This window comes from Vicia villosa, linkage group LG1, assembly GCF_029867415.1.
Source record: "Vicia villosa cultivar HV-30 ecotype Madison, WI linkage group LG1, Vvil1.0, whole genome shotgun sequence".
Taxonomy (NCBI): domain Eukaryota; kingdom Viridiplantae; phylum Streptophyta; class Magnoliopsida; order Fabales; family Fabaceae; genus Vicia; species Vicia villosa.
Genome location: NC_081180.1, coordinates 100843178 through 100856903, shown reverse-complemented (window position 1 = coordinate 100856903; position 13726 = coordinate 100843178). Strand labels below are relative to the sequence as shown.

The window sequence follows — 13726 nt, the reverse complement described above, 5'->3', positions numbered from 1 at the left end:
AAATTTGTCATGTCATAAATGTAACAACTAAAAGATTGTAGTACCCAATCAAATCAAATTATGAGGTAAAGTTGTGGGACCCATATCAAATTTTTATTAAAGTTAAGATTAAATAAATTCTTTTAATATGATGTGACTTAGTGGATCCCATAAAAAACTCAAATGTAAGTTGCACTATTGGAGATGCTGTTGTACACTTTAAAATTATTTTACATTACATAATTTTTTTCTCAAATAATAATATTTTTTTATTACAAATAATGATATTATATTTTACTCAATTTATTATGAATTTATGATAATGCATTTTGTTTCTTCATTTACTACTAGTTTCTCTTGGAACTGATGTGTTTACTGTTCTTCTTCCTCTGCCATTCATAAAACTCTGTCCAAAACCGAAACCACCGCTTCTACTCTTTTTATCTTTTCCCAATCTTATCCTAAATTCTTCTTCAACCTTCACTCTTTTTTTCTTCTTCTTCTCCGTTTTTCTTCCACCGACCAATCAAACAACCATCAAAATGAAACTAATCTTTAACCAAACTATTCAATCTTCATCGCTTTTCTCTATTCAAATTTAGATTCTTTTTGACTCATCACTCTATTTCTATCCCATTTTCATAACAATCTATTGATTCTCTCAATTTTTCTTCCTGTGTTGTTGTTTCTTACAAGATAGTGAAAAAGACTCTAACTTTTTCAAAGGGTTCATCAGAAATGGTGTCAGCTAACGACCCAGTTGAGTCTTTCTTTAATTCCATTCAACTTATGAAGGAATCGCTGTCTCCACTTGAACTGGGCTTTCGAAAGGCGGCGAAAGATTTTGAGCATTGTTTTGCAGGTGCAAAGAATAGTAGGCATGGTGTTTGTTTAATTGCCCAAGTGAGAGATGGTGGTGAGTTTCAGATCTGTGATGTCAAGAAGAAAAAAGGGTTGTCTATGAAGGTTCCTTTGAAGGCTGTTTTGGGTATGTTTTCACAGGATTCAAAGAATGTAAATAAAACTCAAGTTGTTAAGGAAAATGAGTCTGCTTGTGCCAATTGTTTGCAGTTTTCTGTGACTTGGTCTTTGTTGGTTAATGGGTTTATTCAGTCTTTGCCGATTCCTTTTAAAAATGGGAAGAAGAGGTTGCAGAAAGTGTGTGATGAGGATAATAATAATAAGGAGGAGAAGTATTCATGCATGAAGCAAACTTTTTCTTCGTGTGAAGTGAAGCATAATGAGTCTAAGGGTCAATTTGTAAGAACAGCTAAAGAAAAGGTTGTGAAGAGGAAAGATGAAAAACATGTTTCACTTGAATGTCTTGTAGGTTTTATCTTTGATCAGCTATCTCATACACTTCAGAGTCTTGAACATGGAATGAATGGAATGCAAGAGAAAATTGAACTTGAGTGTGGAAAAACTTTGGTGCATTCAGCTACTTTTGATCATGTGAATGCATTCACTAGCTTCTTGGAAGGGCACAAGGTGAATATGAATGGTTTCTTGGGGAATTTGAATTTCGCAAAGATGGGTGGTGTGCCAACAAGTGCAGCTGGAGAAGAAATTGCTTCACAAAATGAAATAGGAGATGTCAGTAATGATGAAAATAAGGAAGAAAGTGTGGGGATTTCGGCGCAGAAGGTTGCCTCGAACATATTCAGCATTCCTTTAACAAATGTAGAGCGTCTAAAGACTACACTTTCCACGGTTTCATTGACAGAATTGATTGAACTGCTACCGCAGCTTGGGAAAACATCAAAAGACCATCCTGATAAGAAGAAGCTATTCTCTGTACAAGATTTCTTTAGATACACAGAGTCAGAAGGTTTGACATCTTACACGTGCTAGCAATAAAGCTTTTAATTTTTGCTTGCAACTTGGGTTATTGTTTTGTACAACATAGAACCCTTCGATTATGGTAGAATATTATTATTTAAAATTATGGATAGGAATAGGAATAGGAATAGGAATAGGAATAGGATGTGGAACTGTTATATAGTATGAAGCTGAATGCCGGGTAGTAAAAAGTCAATCAGAAAATGAGATTAGTGTTGGAGAGATGATGGTTTTCTATGATAGGTTAGTGGACATACAAGATAAAGTTAGGAATGAAACCTATTGTACAAGGTGATATAATATAATCTCATATTCTTAGGTAGTATGGAGTTTGGATATGTGTGGAGAAACTTACAAAAGCACCGGTAAGAAACAGAAGATTGGCTAAGGAATATTTAATTAGTTAGCTATAGCAGAAAATCAGGAAAAACTCTAAGTCAAATTATTGAAAAAGATTTGGAGTTAAATGGTCTATCATTAGATATAATTCATGATAGGATATTATGGCGGTATTTCATCGGCATGGCCAACCCTCTATAGTGGGAAGAGACTTAATCGTCGTTTTCAATAGTTCAACAAGATGCCCAAGAGGGTAAGACCTTTTTGAATACCAATCCAATGAGCCAGACTGGAATCTGTATCAGCAAATACAAAAGAGTATATGCACATTTTATAGTTTTAAAAGGATCTAACGTATGAGTGTGATCCATATGATGATATTGAGTATTAGCTAATAATTGATGTTATTTATTGGGGCTTAAAAAAACAGAGTAAATATTAATTAGGTTAGTTTAATGAATCTTCTTAATTCAGGGTTCTAATGCCTGAGAACATAATATTGTTTTGTAGAATGTAGTTTGGAAATGTCATGAGCACATATGGAAGTCGATGTAGGACTCGAGTTTTTGTGTCTTCTTTATTGCATCTTTTCACATATCATATTTCCATATCTACGATAATGGCATGCTGACCTTGAGCCTGTAATTTTTACAAGATGGTAATATGGAGATGTGTGAGTAATGGGTAGATTAGTAGCTGAGGAGAGCCAATTTTGCTTGTTTTGTTACTTTACTATATGTTGTGTATATTATTAACCTCTATAAATATATCTTGATTTTGTATCATTGAAAATATTCATAAAAGGTGGCTCATTCCTATGAAAAGACATAAATGAGATCAAAATAAATAGAGAAAATAATAAACACAAGAAAAAGAAGTGGAATTTTTTTTCCAGATTGTATATGGGATAGGTTTCATGGCTTAATGCTAAATCATCAAATGACTCCATGGTCCCTAGTAATGTTTTTGTTGGTCTTGACAGTTTTCAAAGAGATTCTTGATGTTTAAAGTGTGATTTTTTTGTGTTTTAGCTAGCAGACATTTTGAGTATAAAAAGAACAAAGGAAACAAAAGAAAACATATTATTACAATTATTGTTTTATGGATTAGTGTCTTGGAATTATGCCACCCAATCTCTGCATGATCAAACTTGCAATTAGTAATTACTAATTAGCAATCATTTCGGCTATTCAACCAAAAAATATTTAATATTTTTCACGTGATATTTGCAATTAGTATTGCAGTTTTAATCTTTTTGCCTTTTTGCATCCTGGTATCTTCCTACCTACTCGGAATTTATGTTATACTTGATATTAGTTGTAAGGTATATTTTTGCTGATGTGTTTCTGATTCTCTGTATATTTGTTGTGTATATTTTTATGTGCTTTCTTCTGGAATGACATGTTGACACTTCTTTTTCATTTGCATTATTATCTTATAGGGAGGAGGTTCTTTGAGGAGTTGGATAGAGATGGTGATGGCCAGGTAACTTTAGAAGATCTAGAAATTGCAATGAGAAGGAGAAAGCTTCCACGAAGATACGCTAAAGAATTCATGAGCCGTACCAGAAGTCACTTATTTTCTAAGTCTTTTGGTTGGAAGCAATTCTTATCATTCATTGAACAAAAGGAGCCAACAATTCTTCGTGCATACACTTCTTTGTGTTTAACCAAGTCAGGGACGTTGAAGAAAAGTGAAATATTGGAGTCACTTAAGAATTCAGGACTGCCTGCAAACGAAGACAATGCTGTTGCGATGATGCGATTTCTAAATGCAGACACAGAAGAATCTATTTCGTATGGACATTTCCGCAATTTCATGCTTCTGCTTCCGTCAGATCGTCTTCAAGAAGATCCTAGGTAAGACTAAGGAATATTATCATGTGATTGCTTTTCTTTCTTCGACATCCTTGGTTTTGATCATGGGATTGTTTTTCGCCAGATCATATTCATGTTCAATACAAATGAAATTATCCAACATGATTCAATTATAAAGATGTGTTTCTGTCAGTACTTTAATTAATTTCCATATCGGCTCAATTTCCACCACCGCAATGATTAAGTTTCATCCTCCACTGTGATATTAATCACTGTTCTTATTATGATTAAACATTCAGGAGTATTTGGTTTGAAGCTGCAACTGTAGTTGCTGTTCCACCATCTGTCGAAATTCCAGCTGGAAGTGTTCTAAGATCTGCATTGGCAGGTGGCCTTTCTTGTGCCTTGTCTTGTGCATTATTGCATCCTGTTGATTCAATCAAGGTATTATTGAGTTGAACTTATGATTTCTGTAGTTACCGATTTCATGATTTCTTCCTCATCATTCTCTTATTTATTGTGTTATGTTAGACTCGAGTACAAGCATCAACCATGTCTTTCCCTGAAATAATTGCTAAGCTGCCAGAGATTGGGACACGTGGTTTATACAGGGGTTCAATACCTGCAATTATTGGACAGTTTTCAAGGTTGCTTATTAAATCTCTCTGTTTCTTCTCTGCTACTTTCCCTTATCTTGCGAATATGAGCTTCAGAAGTACTTTATCCTCTCAATCATTGAGTAGGGCCATTTTCCTTTCCATCTCATTCTAGCTTTTGTAACTGTAGCCATGGCCTGCGAACTGGGATATTTGAAGCAAGTAAATTGCTGTTGATAAATGTTGCTCCAAACTTACATGAACTCCAGGTAATTTATACATCCTATTTCCTATTATATATATTTTAGGCCAAAATTTGGACCAAATATATCGTAATAGAGAGATGGAGAGTATGTCCCATTTTCTATTATACACTCCCTCCGTTCCTTTTTAAGTGTCGTTTTAGCAAAAAGCTCTTCAACCAAGATAGTGGATTATTAGAGTTAATTTTCCTATTATATCCTTATTTATTTTTCTCTTTCCAAATAAATTCAATAATAAATTCTCTTTTTTCCATAATTAATTGAAAATTTTGAGGTGGAGTTATTGAGAAAATAAGGGTATAAATGACAAACTATAACATTAAATTATAAAACGACACTTAAATAGGAAAAAAAAAATCTTCTAAAATGACACTTAAAAAGGAACGGAGGGAGTATATTTTAGTCCAAGTACATCCTTTTGTTCCATACTTTCGGGTTTTCTGCATTATATAATTATTGAGAAGTTGCATTATTGACAATATAACCTAACTCCTGAATCATAATTAGACAAAAAAGTTGTTTCATTATATTAAAATTTTCTGAGCTCTTCAGTTCATGTCAAGATTGGTTTCAACTTACCGTAAATAGAAGCAGGAAACACTGTTGTAACTAACTAATTCTCTTAACAGAATTGTGCAGCTCCTTGTCTTTATTAAAGGTTTTCGCTAACATGCGCCCTTGTAATTAAGGATGAATTAAAATGAAGAGTGATATATATTACTCTATAATATTAATATCCTTATTACAATGATGCAAATGCTTTCATTGGAGGTGCTTATACCTGATAGATTAACATTTTTTTAACATAAATTTACATTTACTGACACTTGAAAATTTGCTCCTTTCACTCGTATAAATATCCTCTGTATGCACATTGTGTGAGTATCCATGGTTGTATAGTTAAGATTTACTCCTTTCACTCTTAAAAGTCTTTAAGCCTCACAGATTAGTATTTCTGTAGGTACAATCCATAGCATCTTTCTGCAGCACGTTTTTGGGCACAGCAGTGCGAATCCCCTGCGAGGTGTTAAAGCAGAGATTGCAGGCTGGTATTTTCAACAATGTGGGCGAGGCTTTGGTTGGGACTTGGCAGCAAGATGGTCTAAAAGGTTTTTTCCGTGGAACCGGAGCCACACTTTGTCGAGAGGTTCCATTTTATGTTGCTGGCATGGGACTTTACGCCGAATCTAAAAAGGTGCATAAATTTTGTAATCCCTTCCGCTTCTTGGTTTTGGATTTGTCTATATAATTTTCTAAGTTATGCATTATAAATTATTTGGCATATTGTCATGAATGCTACAGGGTGTCCAAAAACTACTAGGACGGGAACTCGAGGCCTGGGAAACAATTGCAGTTGGAGCTTTATCTGGTGGTTTGGCAGCCGTTGTTACAACTCCATTTGATGTGATGAAAACTAGAATGATGACCGCTCAGGGTCAGTCTGTGTCAATGACCATAGTAGCCATTTCTATACTTCGCCAAGAGGGACCCCTTGGCTTGTTCAAAGGAGCAGTTCCTAGGTTCTTTTGGATTGCTCCTTTAGGTGCCATGAACTTTGCAGGCTATGAGTTAGCAAGGAAAGCCATGAATAAAAGTGAAGAGGCTAAGACTGGAAATTTAGACTAATGTGTCACACACAGTCTCATGGAATTTTTGAGTTTCTATCAATGAGGTCATTGATGCTGGCTTCTCTGAAATACACATTTTGTTTCCTTTTGTTCATTTTATACTTTCTGTGTCTGCCATTTATAGCAGCAGGTTTTCTCTTTTGAAAGAAAAATATTCATGTTTACTTTGCAAACCAAAAAGGTTCAATTAATTTTCTTCAACTGATGTACATATTTTACTAATCTTCTGTGTTTTTCATCCTTCATCATTTTGTTTCTTTGTTCATTTAATTGTGATTTTATTTTGAGTTGATTTGCAGTCTGCTTTTTTTGTTTGTTATAGGGCAGTGTCATTTACAATCAACTTCATATATTATAGAATTATTAAGAACAATTTTCACCTGAATGAGTATAAAATACTTAGACCATTTATATTGCAAACTCATCAACAATGAAATCGACTCAACTTCTATTGCAAACTCAACAACAATTTCTATTAAAGTTTTATTGGTTATCATTGCAGTATCTGTTATTATACTCAATAATAATAACCAATATCTTCAATAGCCCTTTTTATACAAATAATACTTCAATAGTTAAGAATATAATATTAGGTGAACAATCCGGTATCCTAGATTTTAGTTGGGTACGAGTACTCTTAATTAATCAAACAATATAAATGTGGGATGTTGGAAGAAATTTGACTTTTATTTTATAGTAGTGCTAATAGATTATGGTGATAAATTATGTTATGTACATTTAGTTATTTCTTGATTTTCCTTATATGAAAATCTTTTTTTATAGATCTTATTAGAAACTCTTAAATTACACTTAATTTGAAATGGACGAAGAATTAAATAATTTTAGAAGACACAAGTTTTTATATTTGGATCTATAATTCTCAAAGGCAATGTCTATTTCTCTTTATTTGTAGTACATATTTCAACTCAACATGTGAGGAGATATGGATATACTTACGAAGTCGACGCATGAAAGATACCGTGAAGTTTGGAAAGCGAAGAATGTAACAATACAAATCCTCCATCTACACCTAAACAATGCAAATTCAATTTGATACTAATACTGGTGTGTGCCTTTTTCCGATATTTTCAGATTTCAAAATTTGAGAAAATTGAAATATATACATGTAATATCGTTTCATAAATTTATCTAGAGATTGAAATTCTAAATTTAATAGGATAAATTTGAACATTGAAATCCAAATTGTTTTTTAGATAAAAACGAGGCAACTCTAATAAAGTGGTTAGTTGTAAAATAGATCATACGAAAGGACATTTTGAAATTTCCATGGAGTTTGAGAGTATTATATGGGGTGGATTGAAGAACCATTTCAAATTGGAAATTACTCTTTCTACTTTTATATGTACAAACTGAAGGGAGATTGTGATACAAAGAGTAGCGAAAAACAAAAAATTTTCTTTAGTTAATCCTTACGAATGATGCATGATAAGTGATAAAATAATTATCTCTCGTGGTGATTAACAATTTGATGCAGATCTGGATAGTGCCTTCAATTTCAGTGCTAGCGCCTACAAATGAAGACTTTGAGTGACAGAGAAAGAGAGAATTACGACAAGGGTTTCACAAATCGAATTTCATCAACTGAGAGAGAGGATATATATGCACAAGGGTTGTATTCATATCCGACACGCTTATGTTGTTCTAGACATTGGTGGGGATGGTCGTTGGGATGCTTTCGTGCCTGACCAACAACACAAGGAGAAGCAACGACTATAGGAAAGTATTTGTAGCTTGACATTCCAGCGAGATACGTACCTGCAAGAGATACATAAAGCTTATACTGTCCTTACCGAGGTAGGTTATTCTTTGAGCGCCTTCAATCTCCCCGATTCGCTAGTCAATCGGTAACTCTTTTGGTGAGTGGTGTAGCAAAGAAGCGTAAATCTCTAGCTTCTGCTCATGCTATTTCATCATCTACTCAAGCGTCCCTCTCTGCGGTTCAGGGAGGTCTAGAGACCATGCGCCTTTAGAATGCCTCTTTGGGTCAAAGTTTACATGGATCATCCATTGCTACTGTGAAAACTCCTTGCAGCAAGTAAAACATTTTCACAATCCTATACATATTTCGAGGGAGCAAGTACGACCGATCCATATACTCAAAGATGCGAATATTGCCTCCCTTAGAAATTAGGGATCCTCTTAATTTTTTTTGTAATATCTTGCACTATAAAGTATGAGTGAAATGAAATATATTTGATGGTTGTTATATATATATAGTTCTGAGTACATTGCTACGGACTCAATGTGAATTTTTGAGGTCTTCCCTCAAAGTTTATTGGACGTCTTTGGGGTTGTATCTGGCCAAGGGTCAATACCTCTTCTCCCCAAGTGAAAACTTGATCCGAGGTTGACGTGTGACCAATCCACTACGGTGTTTGGAGTGGATAGCTACTAGAGGGGGGAGGTGGACCGTAATTTTTGTTTTAATGGTTTTTTGACTTTCTTTGCGTGTGTGTTTTGTGTTGCGAGGTTTGATTGTTATGGTCACATGCTCGTGGCATTTATCACAACACCCCCAAGTCTTTGTGTTGGGGTTTCGATCTCTTGGGTTGCATTTCCGATCCATCATCGTACACATGTGAGAGAATTGATGATACAGGAAATAATATTCAATATACATTCAAAAACATAACCAGGTGGATTGGCCGACGCTTATTCTCACTATTCTACATCTCGTTGGATTAGTCACTTCTGGAAGGTAAGATGTTTATGCTTTTGAGCTGGCTGGTTAGGGATGCTACATTGATCTCCATGGCCTTGCTCTGTCCTTGGTCCAACTGAAGTGCTTGATATATCCTTTTAACCCCCTCAAGATCAACATTGACTGTGACTAGTTCACAATGAAGGTTGTGAAATTTAAGCTTGAGGTGGACTAGTAAGGACACGTCATCCAAGGCAACTGCGATAGGTCTGCCAAGAATGCAATTGTAAACATTCTTAAAAATGACCGTAAGCTCACGATTCGTACGTCCCTTCCCTCTCCTATAGATATAATCAACTCGATATACCCCCACGAGCGGGTTGTCATTCCATTAAATGCCTACAAGTTTGACCCATCCTATAGCCATAAATTTCCCCTTCTCGAGGCCCATTTTCTCAAACAGTTCAGAGTATATTTATGTTGCATGAGTAGCCGTCGTCGATCAGGATTCGGGAGATGTCAAAATGCATGATCATAATAGTTATGACTAAATGGAAGATTTCATTTGGGATTGCCCCCGATTTACTCGCAGTCTCAGAATTAAAGCATTGGTATGTCGGGGGTCTTGGTTGATGTGCCTCTATTCTTCTTATGGATGACCATTAATTTAATAATTTTTCTCTTCATCTCCCCTTGGATGGGATATTTGCCCGGGGTGCCCCTCCGATAGCCGCTTCCCTTTGCTTGCTCATTTATCTTCATTGTTAGTCCACTCCCTGTTGGTTACGACATCGACAACTTTTGGGGGGAACTTATTACTGGGTGACTCTTCTCTTTCTCTTTTGCCACCGTTAACATACTCGGACAAACGACCTCTCTTTATCAATCTCACGATGGCATCCTTCAGCTGGATGCAGTCATCGGTGTTGTGGTCGTGGTCTTATGGAAGCGACAACATTTTGTCTTATCTATTCTGGATGACTCTCTAATAGGGAAGGGATTTCTAACTCCGCCCTTCTGGAAATCTACAATAGCACACTCATGGTAAATCTTCTCCAGTGACGCATTTAGATGAGTGTACTTATCATATCGATCATGGGCCTCGAATTTATGTCAGTTGTGCCCTTTATATAACAAAGCGATTATAACAATCTACTATTCTCTAGGCATTTAATGCGAAGAACGGTTGAATATATCCTGGCCCTATATCTTCTATACACTATCATTGGATATTTCTTCTGTACTATGAACAATTTGAGCAAATCTTTGCTCTCTTTAAGTCGTCAGTCGATGGTCGACCCAGAATATGTTTCTTTGAAAAATGTTTGCCATCCGGAGGAAAATCAATTCTTAGTTAAATAATTTTAAAAAACGTAATTTGTGATCATCATTTTATTTTTAGTATTTGTTTAAAATTTACCTAGTCTTTCTTTATAAGAAAAACAAATTTACCTATTCTTTAACACTATATCTTATAGGATAATACTAACTTATGTCTTATAGGATAATACTAACTTATGTCCTAAGGACACAAGTTAAGAGATAAATATAGGTATTTTTTTGAAAATTGTGTATTAAATTTAATATAAGTTTATAATTAATGATTTTATTATTATTTTTTAATATAAATTTTTATTTTTGGGTTTATTAACATGTGCCCTTGGGACACAAGTTAGCATTATCCTATCTTATAAAATCATTTCAAATTCTATCAAATAAAATAAAATCTTATAAATTTATTAAATTCTATCAAATAAAATAAAATCTTATAAAAGTTTATTAAATTCTAAGTATTTTAAAATTAAAAAAAAAGTTACAAGTCAACATTATCACCAGACTTTTTATGCATTTGGCGTCCTTCTTCACGGTTAAAACCCTAAACCAAGAAAACTGAGAAACTCCATCAAATCAAAATCGTAAACAACTTCGATTCGCAGCCGGAGTTAATCGCCGCCAGCCAGAAGCACTCTCTAAGTCGATTCCAGGTATGAATTCTCATCTTATTGTTTACATTTGGGATAAGGGTTTAATTTTCCGAACAATATTATTATTTTGCTTTAATTTTTAATTGAAATGCAAACAGTATTAAAAAAGCTGTTTTTTTGAACTCAGTGGTAGCAAAAATGGAGGAAGATGATTACGAGGAGTATGTGCCTGTGGCAAAGCGTCGCGCCATGGAGGCTCAGAAGATTTTACAACGCAAAGGGAAGGCATCGGCTACAATCGACGATGATACGGAGAAACTTCGAGTTGTTGAAACGAAGCCGAGTCTACTTGTTAAGGCATCACAGTTGAAAAAAGACCAACCTGAGATCAGTGTTACAGAGCAGATTGTTCAACAGGAGAAGGAGATGATTGATAATTTGTCGGATAAGAAAACCCTTATGTCTGTTCGCGAATTAGCTAAGGGGATTACTTATACCGAGCCTTTGCCTACTGGGTGGAAGCCGCCTTTGCATATAAGAAGGATGTCGAAGAAGGATTGCGAATTTATTCAGAAACAGTGGCATATTATAGTTAACGGTGAAGAAATTCCGCCTCCGATTAAGAATTTTAAGGACATGAGGTTTCCAGATCCGATTCTGAAGATGTTGAAAACTAAGGGGATTGTGCAGCCGACGCCTATTCAGGTGCAGGGTCTTCCTGTTATTTTATCTGGGAGGGATATGATTGGGATTGCTTTCACAGGTTCGGGTAAAACTTTGGTTTTTGTGCTTCCGATGATCATGATGGCAATGCAAGAGGAGATTATGATGCCTTTAGTTCCCGGGGAAGGTCCGTTTGGTTTGATTATTTGTCCGTCGAGGGAATTGGCTAGGCAAACTTACGAAGTTATTGAACAATTCTTGTTGCCTTTGAAGGAAGCTGGATATCCAGAGCTCAGGCCGTTGCTTTGTATTGGTGGAATTGATATGAGATCGCAGCTTGAGATTGTTAAGAAGGGGGTTCATTTAGTTGTTGCTACGCCCGGGAGGTTGAAGGATATGTTGGCAAAGAAAAAAATGAATCTTGATAACTGCAGGTATTTGACGTTAGATGAGGCTGATCGATTGGTAGATTTGGGATTCGAAGATGATATAAGAGAAGTTTTCGATCACTTTAAAGCTCAAAGGCAAACTCTCTTATTTTCTGCCACTATGCCAACCAAAATTCAAAACTTTGCTAGAAGTGCTTTGGTGAAACCTATTATTGTCAATGTGGGGCGTGCGGGGGCGGCAAATCTTGATGTTATTCAAGAGGTTGAGTATGTCAAACAAGAGGCAAAAATAGTTTACCTCCTTGAGTGTTTACAGAAAACACCACCTCCCGTACTGATTTTTTGCGAGAACAAGGCTGATGTTGATGACATTCATGAGTATCTTCTCTTGAAAGGAGTGGAAGCCGTGGCTATTCATGGAGGCAAGGATCAGGAAGAGAGAGAGTATGCAATTTCATCATTTAAGGCTGGAAAGAAAGATGTCTTGGTTGCAACTGATGTTGCATCTAAAGGTTTGGATTTTCCTGATATTCAGCATGTCATCAACTACGACATGCCAGCTGAAATAGAAAATTATGTCCATAGGATTGGACGTACCGGAAGATGTGGTAAAACTGGTATAGCGACAACGTTTATAAACAAGAACCAAAGTGAGACAACTTTGCTTGATTTGAAACACCTATTGCAAGAAGCAAAACAAAGGATCCCACCAGTTTTAGGTGAGCTGAATGATCCAATGGAAGATACTGAAGAAATCACAGGCATAAGTGGTGTCAAGGGATGTGCATATTGTGGTGGGCTTGGGCATCGTATCCGGGATTGTCCTAAATTAGAACATCAGAAGAGTGTGGCAATTGCAAATAATAGAAAGGATTATTTTGGATCTGGAGGTTACAGAGGGGAAATTTGAAAGGCGTTGGTCCTTTGTTTACTAATTTATCTTGTAATACGACTGGCTTATATCTGCAGATTTTAGATTGTATACCATGAAATCTAACGATCTTCCTTCCTGACATTTGTACTGGTGTTTATGGTATGTACCAATTTTCTTTGAATGCTACTAGGCTATGTACAATATGTTTGCGACCTTGAAATTTTTGCCATGAAGTTTAGTGAATTTCATTATCTGTACTGGTGCCTTGGTAAAAATATGATTGAATTGTATTGTATTATAAATTGTGCCTACTGAATTGTAGATTAATTTTCATCTGGATGATTCATTCATTCAGGTGATTTTTCTGGACCTGGTGCCTTCTGCTCTTAGTTTTTTCTTACCAATGATGCTAATATTATTTTTGGATGTTATTACATACCAACCTAGGTTGTCAATAGCGCGCTATAGCGGTGTAGCGTAGCGGTAGAGGACCTCGCCGCGACGCTTTTTGGCTGCTAACCGCTATATGAAATAACGGAAATAGCGGCCGCGGTTTGTGGAGGCGTAGCGGTGGAATAGAGACGCAATAGCGGTTCTGTAGCGCTTTACAAACCGCTATTGTGAAGATGAGGCCAATACTGTAATTTTGATTTTATTTTTAAGGGAAAATTTGTATTTTTCTCTTTTATTTCACTAATATAAAAGCTAAAAGTGAGACATTAGGTCATTTACATTCTCTCTCTTCACTTAAA

General features: G+C 35.6%; 2 protein-coding genes across 2 annotated transcripts; both read left to right on the top strand.

The window, feature by feature from the left end:
- The first annotated feature begins 320 nt into the window (after window positions 1–320).
- LOC131643715 (uncharacterized) lies at window positions 321–6683 on the top strand. The gene is made up of 7 exons (XM_058914014.1): window positions 321–1807; window positions 3599–4016; window positions 4274–4418; window positions 4506–4621; window positions 4761–4839; window positions 5795–6028; window positions 6136–6683. The coding sequence occupies exons 1-7, from the start codon at window positions 718–720 to the stop codon at window positions 6457–6459; spliced, it is 2406 nt and encodes an 801-aa protein (XP_058769997.1). The 5' UTR covers window positions 321–717; the 3' UTR covers window positions 6460–6683.
- Window positions 6684–10949: 4266 nt separating this feature from the next.
- On the top strand, window positions 10950–13226 carry LOC131643713 (DEAD-box ATP-dependent RNA helicase 35). Its single transcript, XM_058914013.1, has 2 exons — window positions 10950–11108; window positions 11236–13226. The coding sequence occupies exon 2, from the start codon at window positions 11247–11249 to the stop codon at window positions 13008–13010; it is 1764 nt and encodes a 587-aa protein (XP_058769996.1). The 5' UTR covers window positions 10950–11108; window positions 11236–11246; the 3' UTR covers window positions 13011–13226.
- The last annotated feature ends 500 nt before the right edge of the window (window positions 13227–13726 follow it).

Coding starts and splice junctions, on each gene's coding strand:
- LOC131643715 (XM_058914014.1), top strand. CDS start 718: ATGGTGTCAGCTAACGACCCAGTTGAGTCTTTCTTTAATTCCATTCAA. Junction 4,622..4,760: donor ATTATTGGACAGTTTTCAAG/GTTGCTTATTAA, acceptor TTGTAACTGTAG/CCATGGCCTGCGAACTGGGA. Junction 6,029..6,135: donor TTTACGCCGAATCTAAAAAG/GTGCATAAATTT, acceptor TGAATGCTACAG/GGTGTCCAAAAACTACTAGG.
- LOC131643713 (XM_058914013.1), top strand. CDS start 11,247: ATGGAGGAAGATGATTACGAGGAGTATGTGCCTGTGGCAAAGCGTCGC.